Source organism: Cavia porcellus, unplaced genomic scaffold (assembly GCF_034190915.1).
Source record: "Cavia porcellus strain 051 isolate PalLab524CR breed Dunkin Hartley unplaced genomic scaffold, mCavPor4.1 scaffold_11, whole genome shotgun sequence".
NCBI classification, from domain to species: Eukaryota; Metazoa; Chordata; class Mammalia; order Rodentia; family Caviidae; genus Cavia; species Cavia porcellus.
Window position 1 is genome coordinate 77,136,414 of NW_026947494.1, and position 14,851 is coordinate 77,151,264.

General features: G+C 35.5%; 1 protein-coding gene across 3 annotated transcripts in view; it reads left to right on the forward strand.

Moving 5' to 3' along the window:
* Positions 1-14,431, forward strand: part of Rb1cc1 (RB1 inducible coiled-coil 1) — an 81,239-nt gene extending 66,808 nt beyond the window's left edge. Inside the window, exons 19-24 of one of the 3 annotated variants that reach the window (XM_063258507.1) lie at positions 1,563-1,617; positions 2,239-2,286; positions 4,967-5,025; positions 7,680-7,807; positions 8,760-8,830; positions 9,531-14,431. In XM_063258507.1, the coding sequence (XP_063114577.1) occupies positions 1,563-1,617; positions 2,239-2,286; positions 4,967-5,025; positions 7,680-7,807; positions 8,760-8,830; positions 9,531-9,608 (439 nt within the window). In that variant the 3' untranslated portion in view covers positions 9,609-14,431. Of the gene's footprint in view, positions 1-1,562; positions 1,618-2,238; positions 2,287-4,966; positions 5,026-7,679; positions 7,817-8,759; positions 8,831-9,530 lie in introns of all 3 variants that reach the window. The other 2 variants (XM_063258508.1, XM_063258506.1) reach the window with 2 other exon arrangements.
* The last annotated feature ends 420 nt before the right edge of the window (positions 14,432-14,851 follow it).

Here is a 14,851-nt window from a genome sequence, read left to right on the forward strand (position 1 = left end):
CATTAGCAAACTCTGGAGAAAAGTACTTGGGACGTTACTGACTTTCCGTAACTCATATAAAGTGTACTTCCAAAAGGCAAGGTGTATTATGTGAAGAAAATGTAGTAATCTAAAAACATAAAATTACAAAAGTAAGCCTGAACATGGGGAAAATGTCAAAACAAAATACCAGCAAGGCACATGCCTTTAATCCCAGCAGGTTTGTAAGTTCCAGGCCAGCCTAAGCAACTGAGCAAGACCTTGTCTCAAGATAATGGAATAACAAGGGCCGGGGACATAGCCCAGTGCCCCTGGATTCAATCCCCGGACACAGACATAAGCTGTCTCAGGAACAAAATATGTCTGGCTACATTCAGTGTATAGGAGAGTCAGCTAAAATAAAGTGATGCAGAAAGACAGCTGTAATATGGAAAAGGTAAATAAAGCAAGTAATGAATAGCAGCTCAAAATTACAGAAGGAAATTTTAAAAATTGAGGTAATCTCATTTTTAGACAAGGTATGTTTCACCAAATAGTTAACTCATAGATAGTATACAATGTGATTTTGAAAAAAATAATTTTGATCTGCTTTTCTGAATCAAAAATTCATTACATAGAATTGGAACTTTCAAAAACCAACATAGAGTAGGTTAGGACTCTTCTCAAAAGAAACCAGTAAAAAGGAAGCAATGAAAAAATCCATTTTGTCTACACAATTTTGAAAAATCAACATATGCTAAATCACAAAGGAAGCTTCAAAATTCCAAATGTGTATTTATATGGATACAGATATGTAGATATTGAGGCCTATATATAGAATTTATTGATGGATAAAAATGGATTTACTCAGAACTAAGCAACAGTATTGAAAACAGATACAATCAAGTGATGTGGGCCAGGGATTTTGCTCAGTGGCACAAGCACCTGCCTGGCAAGCGCAAAGTCTTGAGTTTGATTCCCAGTAAAAAAATAATAAAACTAAAAAAAAAAAAAAAAAAAAACAAAAAACGATGAGCTGGGAGGCATACATATACCTCCTCAAGTGCTTGGTTTTTTTTTTTTTTTTTGTTTTTTTTTTTTTTTTTGTTTTTTTTTTTTGTACTAGGAATCAAACTCAGGGCCTCACGCTTGCCAGGCAGGTCCTGTGCCTCTGAGCTACATCTCTGGCCCAAGTACATTTATTAACACTTTTTTTTTTTTTTTTTAAACCGGGGCTCAAACTCCCAACCTTGCACCTGCCAGGCAGGCGCTTATACTGCTGAACTAAATCCCTGGCCCCATTTATTAAAACTTTATCCACTCATGTAGGAACATGTAGGAAGAAGACTGGAAACAGATTATCCCCAGATAAGTTCACGTACAATGTTTTGCTCATAATTTCAAAAAAGTTTGAAGATCTCTGTCTCATGCACAGACAGCATTGATATACCACTGTGTAGGGTACTATTGAAAACTTAGTGTGTGACCTCGAGTTGCTAATATGATCTGCAGTAATACTGAAAACTTTCCAAATCTTACTGAGGGAGACCTAAAGCTCATCATTTCAAAATACTAAAACTTGACTACTGATTATTCACTTTCAGGGAAAATGTCCATATGCTTTCTGAAGAAAAGCAGAGAATAATGCTCTTAGAAAGAGTAAGTAAATTATCTTCTTGAAATACATTCACTTTGGTAATAAATTTGAATTTTACACATTTATTTCAAAGATAAAATATTAAACATTTCTTTGAAAGTTAATGAAGAAATAAGTTATTTTTTAATAAAGATGAAGTGAGCAGGAAAAAAACTGGCAGGATGGGGGCTTTTTTTCTTTATTCAATTACTAGGTAGGCCTTTTAAGGTTTTCAACAATTGCTTTTGTAACAACTTACGGAAAAAAATGCAAAGTCAAAATTGTACAGATTTTCCAGATAATACCATTCTTTTGTTATTAAGGGCTATGTGACAACCACCTCAGATGTCTCCTGTAAATCTTAGATGTGTCCCACTGGGAAAGTCATGGTCTCAAATATTTACTTTTTTTTTTTAATTTCACAGCTAATAGGTATTAAAACTTGACAATTGCTGCTGGTTTACGTAAATGTATGAAAATTATCCTCATTAAAATAGTAAATAAAACAGTTGGAAAAATTCATGTAAAATAGTATTCACATTAACTTTTCATACCAGAACCAAACATTAGTTTGAAAATAACTTTTCTCCAATCATTGTGTACTTAGGACAAGGAGTAACCAAGTCTCTTTTTACCACCTGCAGACACTGCAGTTGAAAGAGGAAGAAAATAAGCGGTTAAATCAAAGACTGGTAAGAATGTTTTCTGGAAACACGATATTACCATTTAAAAATTATTTTTATGATACCTCATTAAGAAGATGCACTGCGGAGGATGTATGCTTCATTATGTCTAGCAGTGTTTGTTATGTTGCTCACTGATTAATTCTCAGTCAGGTCAGAGTCGTTACCTGTAACTTTAGACTCACACTTTCCTCTTGACTTGAAAATTGTTTTAGTAAGAAATAAGACTAAAACTGGCAAAGTGGCTACTTTTACTATGAGAAGGATACAAGGGAAGAAATACAATTTTTGATTCTTTTTTTTTTTGGCAGGACCAGGGATCGAGCTCATGACCTCTTGCTTGCCAGGCAGGCGCTTATGCCGCTGAGCTAAATCCCCAGCCCATAATTTTTGATTCTTAGGAAAACTAATTTCTTAGAATTCCATTATTTGGTTGTAATTTTAGCAGTAAATCTTAATTCAGCAAGTTAAAACTTAGAGCTGTTTTTCAGAAGTATTTAAAACTTAGAGCTGTGTTTCATAAGCATTTTGAAGATTAACATGCTTATTCTCACACTATCTGTGATTTTCATATATTTTTCCCAAGAATTTTACCTTTAAGTGAAGATTACCTCAAAGACGTAGCGCCTGCTTAACTGTGCATGTACTCTTAACTTGTGAATTTAATCAGGTGCGCTGGCACTCAGTTTTACAGTCAATTAACATTTACACGAGGAAATAGTAATTTAAGCTAGTGTTCAATACTTCTGAAGTTTTGAAATACTTTTCAGAGTTGAATTTTTAAATGAAATACCTTCATAGTGAACTACTTTCTTATGCCTTCACTTGAACAAAAATTACTAAGTACTTATACTGTCAAATCATTAAGTTTTTATTGTTATAAATGCATGTTAGTACCTAATGATTATATTCATGAAAGGAAGGTTGGCACTTACCTATCCCATCTGAATCCTTTCATTCCTTTTCCTCCTCCTCTGCCTTCTAGTTGGCTTACCCTAGATAGCACTCAATACATTTTATGCAGTGGAGTTAAGAGAATGTAAGCTACATTCTGTAAAGACTTGAGTCTTTCCCCCTCATTGCTGTGCTCTTGGCATCTTGAAGAGTAACTTGTATCGCACAGATACTTCTACAACTGACAAATGAACTTTGCCTTTCAGATATGCAGATCCTCACACTTGCATGCAGAGGGGTGTTCAAATATGAATCACAGCTGGATGCATATTTACAACTCTATTCATTTCACATAATTTTTCTCCAAATCTAAACTCTAATTTATAGTAAATATATGAAAAAAGTTAAGCTTTTCAATGATCTGAGTAAAGCTGAATGTAGTGTTAAAAATAAATGGTGTTTACTGGAACTTTATTTTTCTGGTTAATTTTAGTAAGTTATTAGCTCTTGCTGGTCATTATTTGTTTTTCTTCTCTCTTGTTTTCAATACTTAAAGAGACACTGTGTGGTGTAAGATAGTGTTTGGAAGGAAATGAGCAAATTCAGAGTCTAAACATTAGACTCACTAACATGCATCATACCTGACTTGGTTTCACTGGGCCACTTATTTTGCTTACGAAAGACAGGCATTCTTGCTATCCACACAGGTCCCTAAACACTGGAACTCGTGCCTCAGGAATGATGAGACTAGGTAATGTTTGTGTTGAAGTCTGATGGGTGCAGCAGTCCCTACTCTGCTACGGCAACTCCAAATCAGAAAGTATGATTCCCAAAGGAGCTCTTCTTTTTGCTGATGGAAAAGCAATCTAGTATAACCATTATGGAAAACAGTACAGAGCTTCCTCAAAAAACTAAAATGAAAAATCCCATTGAACTCAGCTACTCCTAAGAGTTGAAATCATATTACAGTGACACATGCCTACCCATGTTGCATAGCTAAGTAAAACAATCGCTAAGTCTTATAGGTTCTATATAGACTGTCCATCACCAGATGACTGGATAAAGAAAACATTGTATTTATACACATGAAGTATATTACTCTGCCATAAAGGATAAATTTGAGTCACCTGCAGGAAAATTGCTGCATCTTAAGTGAAATAAATCATCTAGATACACAGGGTTCAATTTCCACATGGTTTCTCTTACAGAAATGTTATACAGATGTTCAACTCTTCATGATGAAGACAATCATTATGTATTGCAAACATACCAATAAAAAGAAAATGCAAAGTATTCATCCCTTGTGCTTATCGTTAGGAAACACTGGCTGCCCCACCTTTTATTATTTAGTAATTACTTAAATAGAGACATTTTGGGAATTGTCTGGAAGGTAAGAAAGGAGGGAAGTTGCCAGCCCCGAGAACTTTCTACTGTCCTCTAGTTCAGTTAGAGTGCCGATAGGAGCATTTTAAAGGTATTTTTGTTTGATTTGTTGTTTTTCCACAAATACTTAAAAGCCAATGTGCCAGAACTTTCAAACTCTGACTCAAGAAAATTTCAGTCTTTTTCTGTAATATGAAACAATTTAAAATGCTTTTAAAATCAGGTTTTACTTCACCAGATGTGATAAATGAATAAAAATATAGGTAAATTTATCCAATGAAACTAATTGTAGAAGTTAATTATATTAATTAGCAATTAGTCTGAACTTTCAGTTGGAGCACAGACGAGTGTGTAAAACTGCTTTGTATACAGAGGTCTAAATGTGTGGCTTCACACTGTTCGTGTTTTTTAGATGTCTCAGAGCATGTCTTCTGTGTCTGCAAGGCATTCTGAAAAGATAGCAATCAGAGAGTAAGTATTTTCATTTTCTTTTTTTCTGTGAAAAAATTCACTGAATGGAATTGTTAACAAAAATAATCAGGTTCATGTTCATGCAACTTAGTTCTTTTATATTAAGTAAAAAAAATGTAATAAAGTGAGTTCTAAATTGTTCTGAAACCATCAGGATTATACTGCAGGTCATCTTCATTCACACATATATCTCTGAAGCCTTTTTGATTATAGTTAACAGTTCAGCTGAGGCTACCTCTTAAATCCCATTTATCTCATTAGTTTTTTCCATTTTCAGTTGAAGAGTCTTCATTTTAATTTGGTGTTTCATTTTTATTTTATTAACATACTGAAGACTTATTATCAAGTCAGTATCAGCTGAATAATTTGGTAGTCATTTCTCCCGAACTAGATTTTCCCAGTCACAATTGTTCATTTCAGTTATTTGTAAAAAACTCTTCGGGAGAGAGGAAAATTGTTAGCAGTCATGAATAACACACTATGATATTTTAAAGACAATAAAACCCAAGAAAACAAAACAGAATAAAGCCAATCAATAAAGCAATGAAAGTGGTTCAGAGCTTCCAAAGAGGGTAATAGGAAATGAACGGTGGCTACCATAATGTATCTTGCTACCTTCACAGTAGTTGTCTATTTCATCAGACATAGCAAAATCAAACAGAACCAAATAAAAGCAGTCAAAGCATAACAGGATAAAATGAAACAGATTGGAACAAAACAAAGCAGTGAGAACTGTGCTGCACATTGTTATCTTCAAATAGTTTCTCAGGTTACCAGACACAGGTGTAAACAAAACCGTAAAATGGAACAAAACATTGGATTTCAAAAACAAGATAGGAGGAAATCCCCCACAGGTGACACAGCACACACTGCTGTTCAGGTAGATGCCCTGACCACCAGCCCCAAGCCTGCAGAGTCAGCCAAGCAATGCCAAGCATCAGGTTGTTCCCTTCCCCTCCGTTGCCCTCATCTCACCGAGTGTTTTGAATCGGGCATGGCGTGTGGGGCGGGTGTTGGACACTTCTGATTCTTAAGCCTGATCACAGAAAGGCGTGGTTTCTCTTCTAGCTGAGGCTCTTACCGATCAGCACTAGCAGAGCCTGCTTCACAGGAAGGCCAACAGACTGTATTTTAACATTAAAAGCACAAACGCAAAAATTAGTGTATTTTTAAAGGTACTTTATTTTGCTGAGTGTGGTGGTGCAGGCTTGTAATCCCAGCACTAAGGAAGCTGAAACTGGAAGATCACTGTGAATCTGAGACCAGACAGGTCTGCATATTGAGGTTGAAGGACAGCATCGACTATTGTGAAGCGCCGTGTACAAAAAACAAAAGTAAAACAAAGTATTTTACTTATAGTAGACCTGTTGACAAGTTCTGGTTGGTCATACTTGTGGTTTCAACCTTTCACATTGCTTTAGAATTTTATCTTCTAGGTGATTTGAAAGAACAGAATGTTGTATTTACCAGCTCTACCGTCAAATCAAGGAGTGATCCTTGATGTTTTTAAGATTATGGAGATGAACTTTAACTGTCTCAGACAGGCCCCGGTTTGCCCCTTTTAATGCTTTAACCTTTGGTGTTCAGCTGCAGTAGTACTTGCTTGGTGGTGTGGCTGTGTCTGTGGCATAGTCAGTTAATGAACAAAAAGCTGCCAACTTTCCAAATCTGCCTCTCTAATTTTAATGATTATCTGGAGCAGCAGCTAAGAAAGCTGAGACTAATGTCCAAAATCTGCTTTCCTAAACAGTTCTAAAAAGGCTCTAGGGACACACCATTGAGCATGCAACACAAACTTTTGTTCATCCCTTCCAGCTGGTACCTGGAGCTGATATGTGTCTCTCTCGAGCTGCAGAACCTTTTGACTTGCTCAGGCCTAATCAAGCATGCGGATCTAGCTCTGCTGCTTCTTGTGTCGTATTGAAGAGTTCTGCACCTGTAAACTGTAGCAGCACTGTCTAGTTCTTTGACACTATAGCTGTTAATTAGATCTCTCTGTCTGAATATAAGCTTATAGCTATGAAATGAAAGGTCAGGAAAACTCCCTATGATTGAATCAACTATAATGGGTACTTTTTATACCCACATGTAAACAGGGGTTCTTTGGTGTTTCACCTTTTTTTTTTTTTTTAATTAAAGAAACGTTTTGCCTTTGACACTTGCTAGTATCACGCTTTTGAGTGTGTGTTTTCGTGAGTGAGGGGGGAGAGAGACTATTTGGAGCTCTGTAGAGTTCAAAAAGAATATAGAAATGTCATATTCAGTATTGCATCACTTTTTGTATTGAACATCACAGAATACAGTTGTGTCTCAGTAGCCTCGGTATTGCTTGCAGTATCTCCTTAAGACATCAGAATTCTTGGATGCATACAAATTGTTTATATCTAACCTATGTGTGTATGTTCCTAGATAAATCTTTAGGTTAAACTAAGCTTGTGCATTGTAAATTGTGTTATACCATAGTATATTTGGAATAATGCTAAGAAAAAGGCCTATACATGTCTGGTACTGATGCAGGACCCCCACCCCCAGCTCACCTGCCCTAGATATTTTGGTCCTTGGCTGGATAAGTCTGACAGAAGAGGGCTCACTGTTAAAAAGCCGTGTGACTGATGTTAACTGTAGGACAGTAAACTTAGCTTTCTTTTCTTTAGTTTTCAGGTGGGAGATCTGGTACTCATCATCTTAGATGAACGCCACGACAATTATGTATTATTTACTGTTAGTCCTACTTTATATTTTTTGCATTCAGAGTCTCTGCCTGCCCTGGATCTCAAACCAGGTGAGGGTGGTAAGTGTCACATCCATGACTAAAATACTTCCCTAGACTGAAAGGAATATATTTTAAAAGGTTTTTTTTAATCCCATGCTGTAATTACTCAAAAACTAAAGTCACTGACAAATTCTGCATTTTTTTAAAAAATCTGAATTAACCGTATTATTTTTGTGCATTCTAGTTTATTTTCATGGTACAAAAATCAGTTATATCCTCTGTTAAGAATCCCAAAGGCTTTTAGATAAATTGAATGATTTACTGGGTGTATAAGTGACTTTATTGTGACATTTCTTAAAGGAAATGAACAGTGAGTGTTTTACCTCTTAGTAGCTACAGCGTTGCTTGAGGACTAGCCTTCTCGTCCTCTTTTGTTCTCCGTCTCCTATATAAGAACTGCCTTGCCAATTCAGATTTGTGGCCTTTACTAAGCTCTTCCTTGAGCACCACCTGTGTCCACACTGCCATCCCCAATCTGGCTGTAGGTGTGAAGCAGTGTAGACCCTGCCCTTCCCACGAGGGTGATTGCAAAGCCCAGCTCTTCAGAAAGCAGTCTTTTTTGCTTTTAGGAAAGTGTGGTGGGTTTTTTTGCTTTTAGATATGGAGGAGGTCATCTTTGTCAGTTCTTTCAGTAGATGGCAGTGTTGAGTTAGCCTTGAAAGGCTAGATTTGTTTGTTCATGATTTGTACTTAATACATATTGATAGTATTACATATTAATAGTATTAATACATATTATTTCCTGAACTGTTATTGCTGATTTGATGTACCATGTATATATAGTAAATGTGTTAAAACCATATATTACTGGTTAAAGTTAACAATTCAGTTCTATTTCATGAATTAGAATATTACACATTTTTTTCAGCCATGAGAATGTCATTAGTTTTGATTTTGGAAGTTCTTTCATAAATAATTATAACTACATTTTGAAACAGAAATTAACAGTTTGATTTGTTAGCTTCAGGTGCATCTAGAAGACCCTGGGTTCTTGGAAAAGTAATGGAAAAGGAGTATTGTCAAGCTAAAAAGGTACAGACTACATCCTGTAATATAAACTACAAATCGTATTTTTATAGAAAATGCTTTTAGCCTATTAGGTCACCTGAGTTAGAGCTTGAATTTAATTAGATTGAATTAAAAGAATTTTATAACTTATATTATTTGTCCTTGGAGAGTAAAGGTAGATTACCAACAGTCCATCAGCCTATGAAGGAAAACTACCATAAGGCTTTTTTATTACTATAACAGTAAATTACTGATTGTAATTTAATGTGCAAATAATGCCCCTGCATAATTGGTTGTAACAGTGAGTTCTGTTTGTATCTAGAGTTGATGTTTACTTATTGTCATAACATAAACACAGTGTAAAATATTTGGTGTTAAAAACTGACCTGACTGAAATACCTGCTTTCCCAGTGCTGCAGGAGTCGTCCTCCTGACTCACTGTGTTCTGTACCTCAGCCGGTAAACTGGAGCTCTGCACTAAGGGTTTTGTTTTTAGTTGAATGACATGGCTCACTTGGTAACATTCTCTAACAATGGGTACAGCAGCTTTATCTTCCATCAGTGTGTGAGTAGCTCAATGTATTTCACTTGGTGAAGAGTGGGTCATATGTAGTTAGACACTGTCGCTGTGCCCCCAGATACTTCAGCAGGGGTAGTGTAATACAGAGTAGCTGTATAATTTGGTTTGATCATTCAGGTAATTCTTTTTTTATTTCTTCTGTAGGCACAAAACAGATTTAAAGTTCCTTTGGGGACAAAGTTCTACAGAGTCAAAGCTGTGTCATGGAATAAGAAAGTATAGCTGTGGAAGCGATGACCGCATTCTGTGTCAGTTCTAACTTGTTTGACATTGCTCATTAACCACCCCAAAACAGCAGGCATCTTTTTATACAAAACTCATCAATAGACTTCACAGGTGTCCTTTTTAACTGGCTACATTTTAGGAACGATAAATTCGTCAGAACCCTCGGCTGAATTGAAATGGTTTGGGGTTTTCTTTCTTTTGTACCCAGATAACTCTAGAAATGCGGACCAAACTAACTCATCTTCTCAAAGGGCACACCCTGTGCATTGTGGCTTATGTCAGCCGTGTTAATTAACTCCTGCCTGTTCACTGTACCTTAGCCTGAACTCTGATGTTAAATGTTAGTTACTATTACCAGCATTTGTCCTTTTGTGAAATCAGTATCAGAATACTTGCACTCTTTAACACATCCTTTATAAAAATGTGTAAATTCTTCAAAACTATTTAAAGAGTGTTACTGCATGCAGATAATCATAACTTTGAGTTTACCTCAGTAGATTACTAAAGCAAATTCTTTGATTTTTAAAAATGCCCTTTGATATTTCAAAAAAGGAACTGTTATTTGAGTGACTGACTTTAAGATCAGCCATAAGAAAACAGCAATCGTGAAAAGCACTTTCAACAGACTTAGTCACCTGGGTTCTACAGGGAAGAGTCTGCTGTGGTGTTTCCACCGCGGCACTCAAGCCTTCCCACCATCCTTACGACTCTGTTTAGAATAATCATACTGATGAGATCGTAATTCATGGTTGAGTTTCAGAAAAACATGCATTGTATATTAACCATTTAGAGGTCATTTAAATAACAAAATATTGTATTGTAAAAGACCTGTACAATTTTAAAACAATAAAGATTTGAACCTGTAAATGTGTGTGCCTTTTAAAGGAGGATACATTTTTAATATATTTGAGTGATTGAGGGGAGTATGAGAAAACTGTTATTTATTATTATATCAAAGAAAAAATGTTTATTACAAAAATGTTCTTTAATTATATACCATGTAACAGTGTAAAACAGTGTTATGTAGAATAGAATTGTGTAAACTAGACTTTAGAGATGTTGCTATTGAGCAGAGATATTTAAATGACTTAAGTGGATTTGGATGAAAGTTGTTTCAAGTTTGTTGGTAGAGAACAGTAACTGATTTTTTTCAGAAAATATTTAATTTCCTCATAAAAATGAGTTAAATATTTTTTTAAATATGTATCTAATAGTACAAAATGGAATAAGCATCATAGTGTATAGAAAACTGAATTTGACAACATATTAATGAATAAATGAATGATGATTTCATATGTTTCTACTCAGTCCTTCCATGACATCTTTGTGCAAAGAACATCAACACAATAAATGGCTTTATATACAGTGTTTCTGTTAAGCAGACTTAGTTGGTTTATAAGTGAATCTGCTATTAGTGGTACCCTTCCAATTTAATTTGTGGTCATTGCTGTGATTTGTGGTGTCAAATTACCATCTCATTAGTACTGATTTTTATTGTTTAGTGCTGTTGCTTGATAGCTTTTGTTATATCCTATTTTATATTGATCCATATCAGTGTTCACATATACTTTAAAAAGAAGCCTGAAATGATTTTATTAGCTGAAAAGCAGACAAGAGGCCAGGTGTTGTAGCACAGGCCTGTAATCCCAGCTACATGAGAGGTTGTGGCAGGAAGATCGTGAGACCTTTTCTAAAAAAAAAAAAAGAATAACCATGGAAATGTAAGCTGTCAATTGGTTTAGGTAATTGAAAAGCAATACACTATGATCCTTGGCACCTGAATACATGATTTCCAGTTTCAGATTAACTGCAGATGGGTTGTATGAATTCTTGGAACTCATTTATCTCATGTTTAAGAAGAGGTGTAATAAATCCTGTCTTGTAGAGTTATTTTGCTCATTTAACGACATGTAAAAATGGTTAACTGCTTTGAACAAATTCAGGTGTATATTAAACACTGAACACCTGTTTGCTATTAAAATTTCTTTATATAATTCAGACACTAATCAGGCTCAACACACAGCTTCCTTTTATTACATGAGTGATACTTAAGTCATACTTTATTGGAAGTAAACTACGCATGAATTAAGTGTATTTATTTTGATAAAAGTAACTGGTTATACTAAAAGGCTGTACAAAAATATAAATGTTCGTTTTATTGAGTTGAAAAAATTATCAATCTGTAAAGCATACATATTCTTTAAAACACATGTGTGCCCCCACACAGACACACACAACAGGATTCTTGTATTTGTTTTGCCACTTAAACGTAATCCTAACATTTTTGATGGCTTTTATGTGGTATGCTATATTACGTGGCTATACTAATGTATCTTGGTATGTTGATTTACTTTCTTACATTATACAAAGATCTAGTTCTTTCATAACCTTTCCCACTTTCATCTTTTATATGTAGTGTTATATTCATTTGTTCATTAGGATTCACATTATGTAACTTTTTACTCTGTTCGGCGAAGTCTTGAACTAAGATATTTCCTTCCTTCTACAGCCTGCAAATGTTTTGTGAAGATTTCCTGCTTTTTCCTTCTTGTGGTATTTTGTAATTATTGTGGCTTTATCTTTTCAACTGTTATTGTGGGACCCCTCTTTGTATTTCTGTTAGCCAGTCTTCCTTGGAACTTCCACTTGTGTTGATGTTTTTAGACAGCATCATAGCATGTCATTCAGGCCAGCCTGGAACTTGCCACACAGCCCAGACTGGCCTTGAACTTGCTGCACTCCTGCTCCTACCATCTCTGGTGTGCCGGCTTTGCCTTCCTCTTGCTGGAGCTATCTAACTTCTCAGTAAAGTATCAAAGAGGGGAGTTTACTGAATCTCTGCAAATGTAATAGTCTTCGTGATGGATAATAGTTTTTGCAGACACTGTTGCTTTGTCTCCTGTTATCTAAGTTACTTCTGTTAAGATTGTGTTTTCTACCCACCCTTAGGCTTCCCTCAGAAATTTTGGGGAGCTTCCTTTTAAACCTTGTATAAGGAAATGGCTTATGAGTCCTTTCATCCTACAGATTTGTGTCCAGCAGCAACAGTAAGGAGATTTTTATAAAATTTATTATTTTTCTTTCAGACTTACTGGATAGTAAGCCTTACAGATGTCTGTTTGCTATCATCTCCAACTGATAATTGTAGTTTTTTCTAGTTTTCAAAGTGCTCCATTTAAACCACTTTTCAAGAGTGCTGATTCACCTATTGAGGAATTCTACAGACCTACTTTTCAAATCTTTGAAGATATAAATTAGGATTCTCCTTCTAAAGTTATCTTGTATCTCCATGTCTCTTAGGCTTTTTTCTTTATTGTTCTGTTTCATTACATTACTCCACTAATGTCTGATATCCCTTTTTCTTTCATATTTAAGAGTAGGGCATTGAAAAGCTGATGGGCAAGAGTACATTTAACCTCTTATAGCGTTCCCAGAAGGTGCAGATGGAATGGTTACAGAATTATGGTTTCAAAGCTTTGTGCAATTTAGAAGTCGTCCCACCTTGTCCCTTCTGGTTGTTCATTTTTTGATTCTAAGGTAAAGTCCACACTTCAAGAATCCATGTTTACGGTAAAATAATATACATGAAATATGCCATAAATTCATCCATTTGTTGAACATTGGATGATTTTTAAATTTCGATTGTGGTTACTAGTGCTTCAGCTGAATATGTACATGTGTTTGGGGAGGGAAAGTGCTGGAACATAACTGTATATATGTATCTTTACCCTTCAGAGAAACTGCCATATTGGTTTCTATAGTGGCTAAACCATTTTATGCTCTCACAGGTTGTACACCTCAGTTATTTGACAGTACAGGTGTGCACAAGCTAGACAACTGCTCCACGTCCCCAGATTTTTTTAAGTTTGGGGAACATTCTCATTATGTTGCCCAGATAGGCACTCAGCTTGTGGTGTTTCTGCCTCAGCTTTCCAAATAGCTGGAATTACAAGTGCGTGCCACCACTCCTGACTCCCAGTGGGTATTTTACGTACTTGTAAGCACTGTCTTTATTGGAGAATGTCTATTTAAGATTCTTCACCATTTTGTTTAAGTTGGGCTTTTACCACTGCATTGTAAGTTTTGAATATTAGACTCAGCTGATTTATTTTCTTTCATTCTTCACATTCTCTTGCTGCTGTCCTGACAATCTCCTTTAGTGCATTCAATTTTTATATTTTGTCCAATTTATCTAGTGATTTTTTGTTTTTGCTTCCATTTTTGATGTCAAGTCTTAATGTATTGCCAAGTAAAAAGCTGTGAAGATTTACCCATGTGTTGTCTTTTAAAAGGAGTTCTACAGAGTTAGATCTTATATTTAGGTTGTTGGCCCATCTTGAGTTTATTTTTGTATATAGTGTAAGGTCATCTTCCATAGTTACTCTTTCGATTGTTTTTCCATTATGAGTCCCAGTATACTGCTTATGAATTTTCGTGCTGTCTGACTGCTCTGTTTTAGAAAAAAGGCTATTAGAATTTTGATAAGGATCAAACCAAAATGTGCATTTTAACTGTGGTCTACTAACCCATGAATAAAAGGGTATTTTCCACTTACGTTTTAACTTCAGGAATGTTGTATAGTTTTCAGCATCTTCACTTACATGAAATTCTAGCTACTCTGTTCTTTTGGATGCTGTTAGAGTACTTTATTTCCTTAATGAATTATTTTTTGCCATTACATAGAAGTACAACTGACTGTTGCGTGTCACTTTTGTACCCTGAAACTGCTGACTTTATAGCTCTGCTGTTGCTGTATGACTGTGTGTCTGTCCTGTCAGATTCCCAAGTCATCTGCAAATACAGTTCTACTTCCTTTCCAATTTGTATGCCTTTTCTTTCTTGCCTAATCACTCTTGCTGGAACTCCAGACAATGTCCATTTTGACATTGCTGTATTATGATCATAAAAAAAAGCTTTCAGTTTCGCCATTATGGTATTAATTAGTCATACCTCACAGACTTCTCTGGGGTGCTACAGTGCTACGCAAAAACATTCTTCAGACTCTAAGGAGTTACTTCTGGCTAAGAAGGATGTACTATGCATTCAGTGAACAATGAAGTCTTAAAATGGTGTTACAGCCCAATTTGATCATAAACTTGAAATTTATATGGTTACTAACCATCTGGATGGCACCTGACTTCTCTGCATTGCAGTACATCACTGACCCTTGTAATTTTTTGAGAGAGCATCTTGCTAGGTTGCCCAGATTCTGCTTGAATTTGTGATCCTCCTGTTTCAGC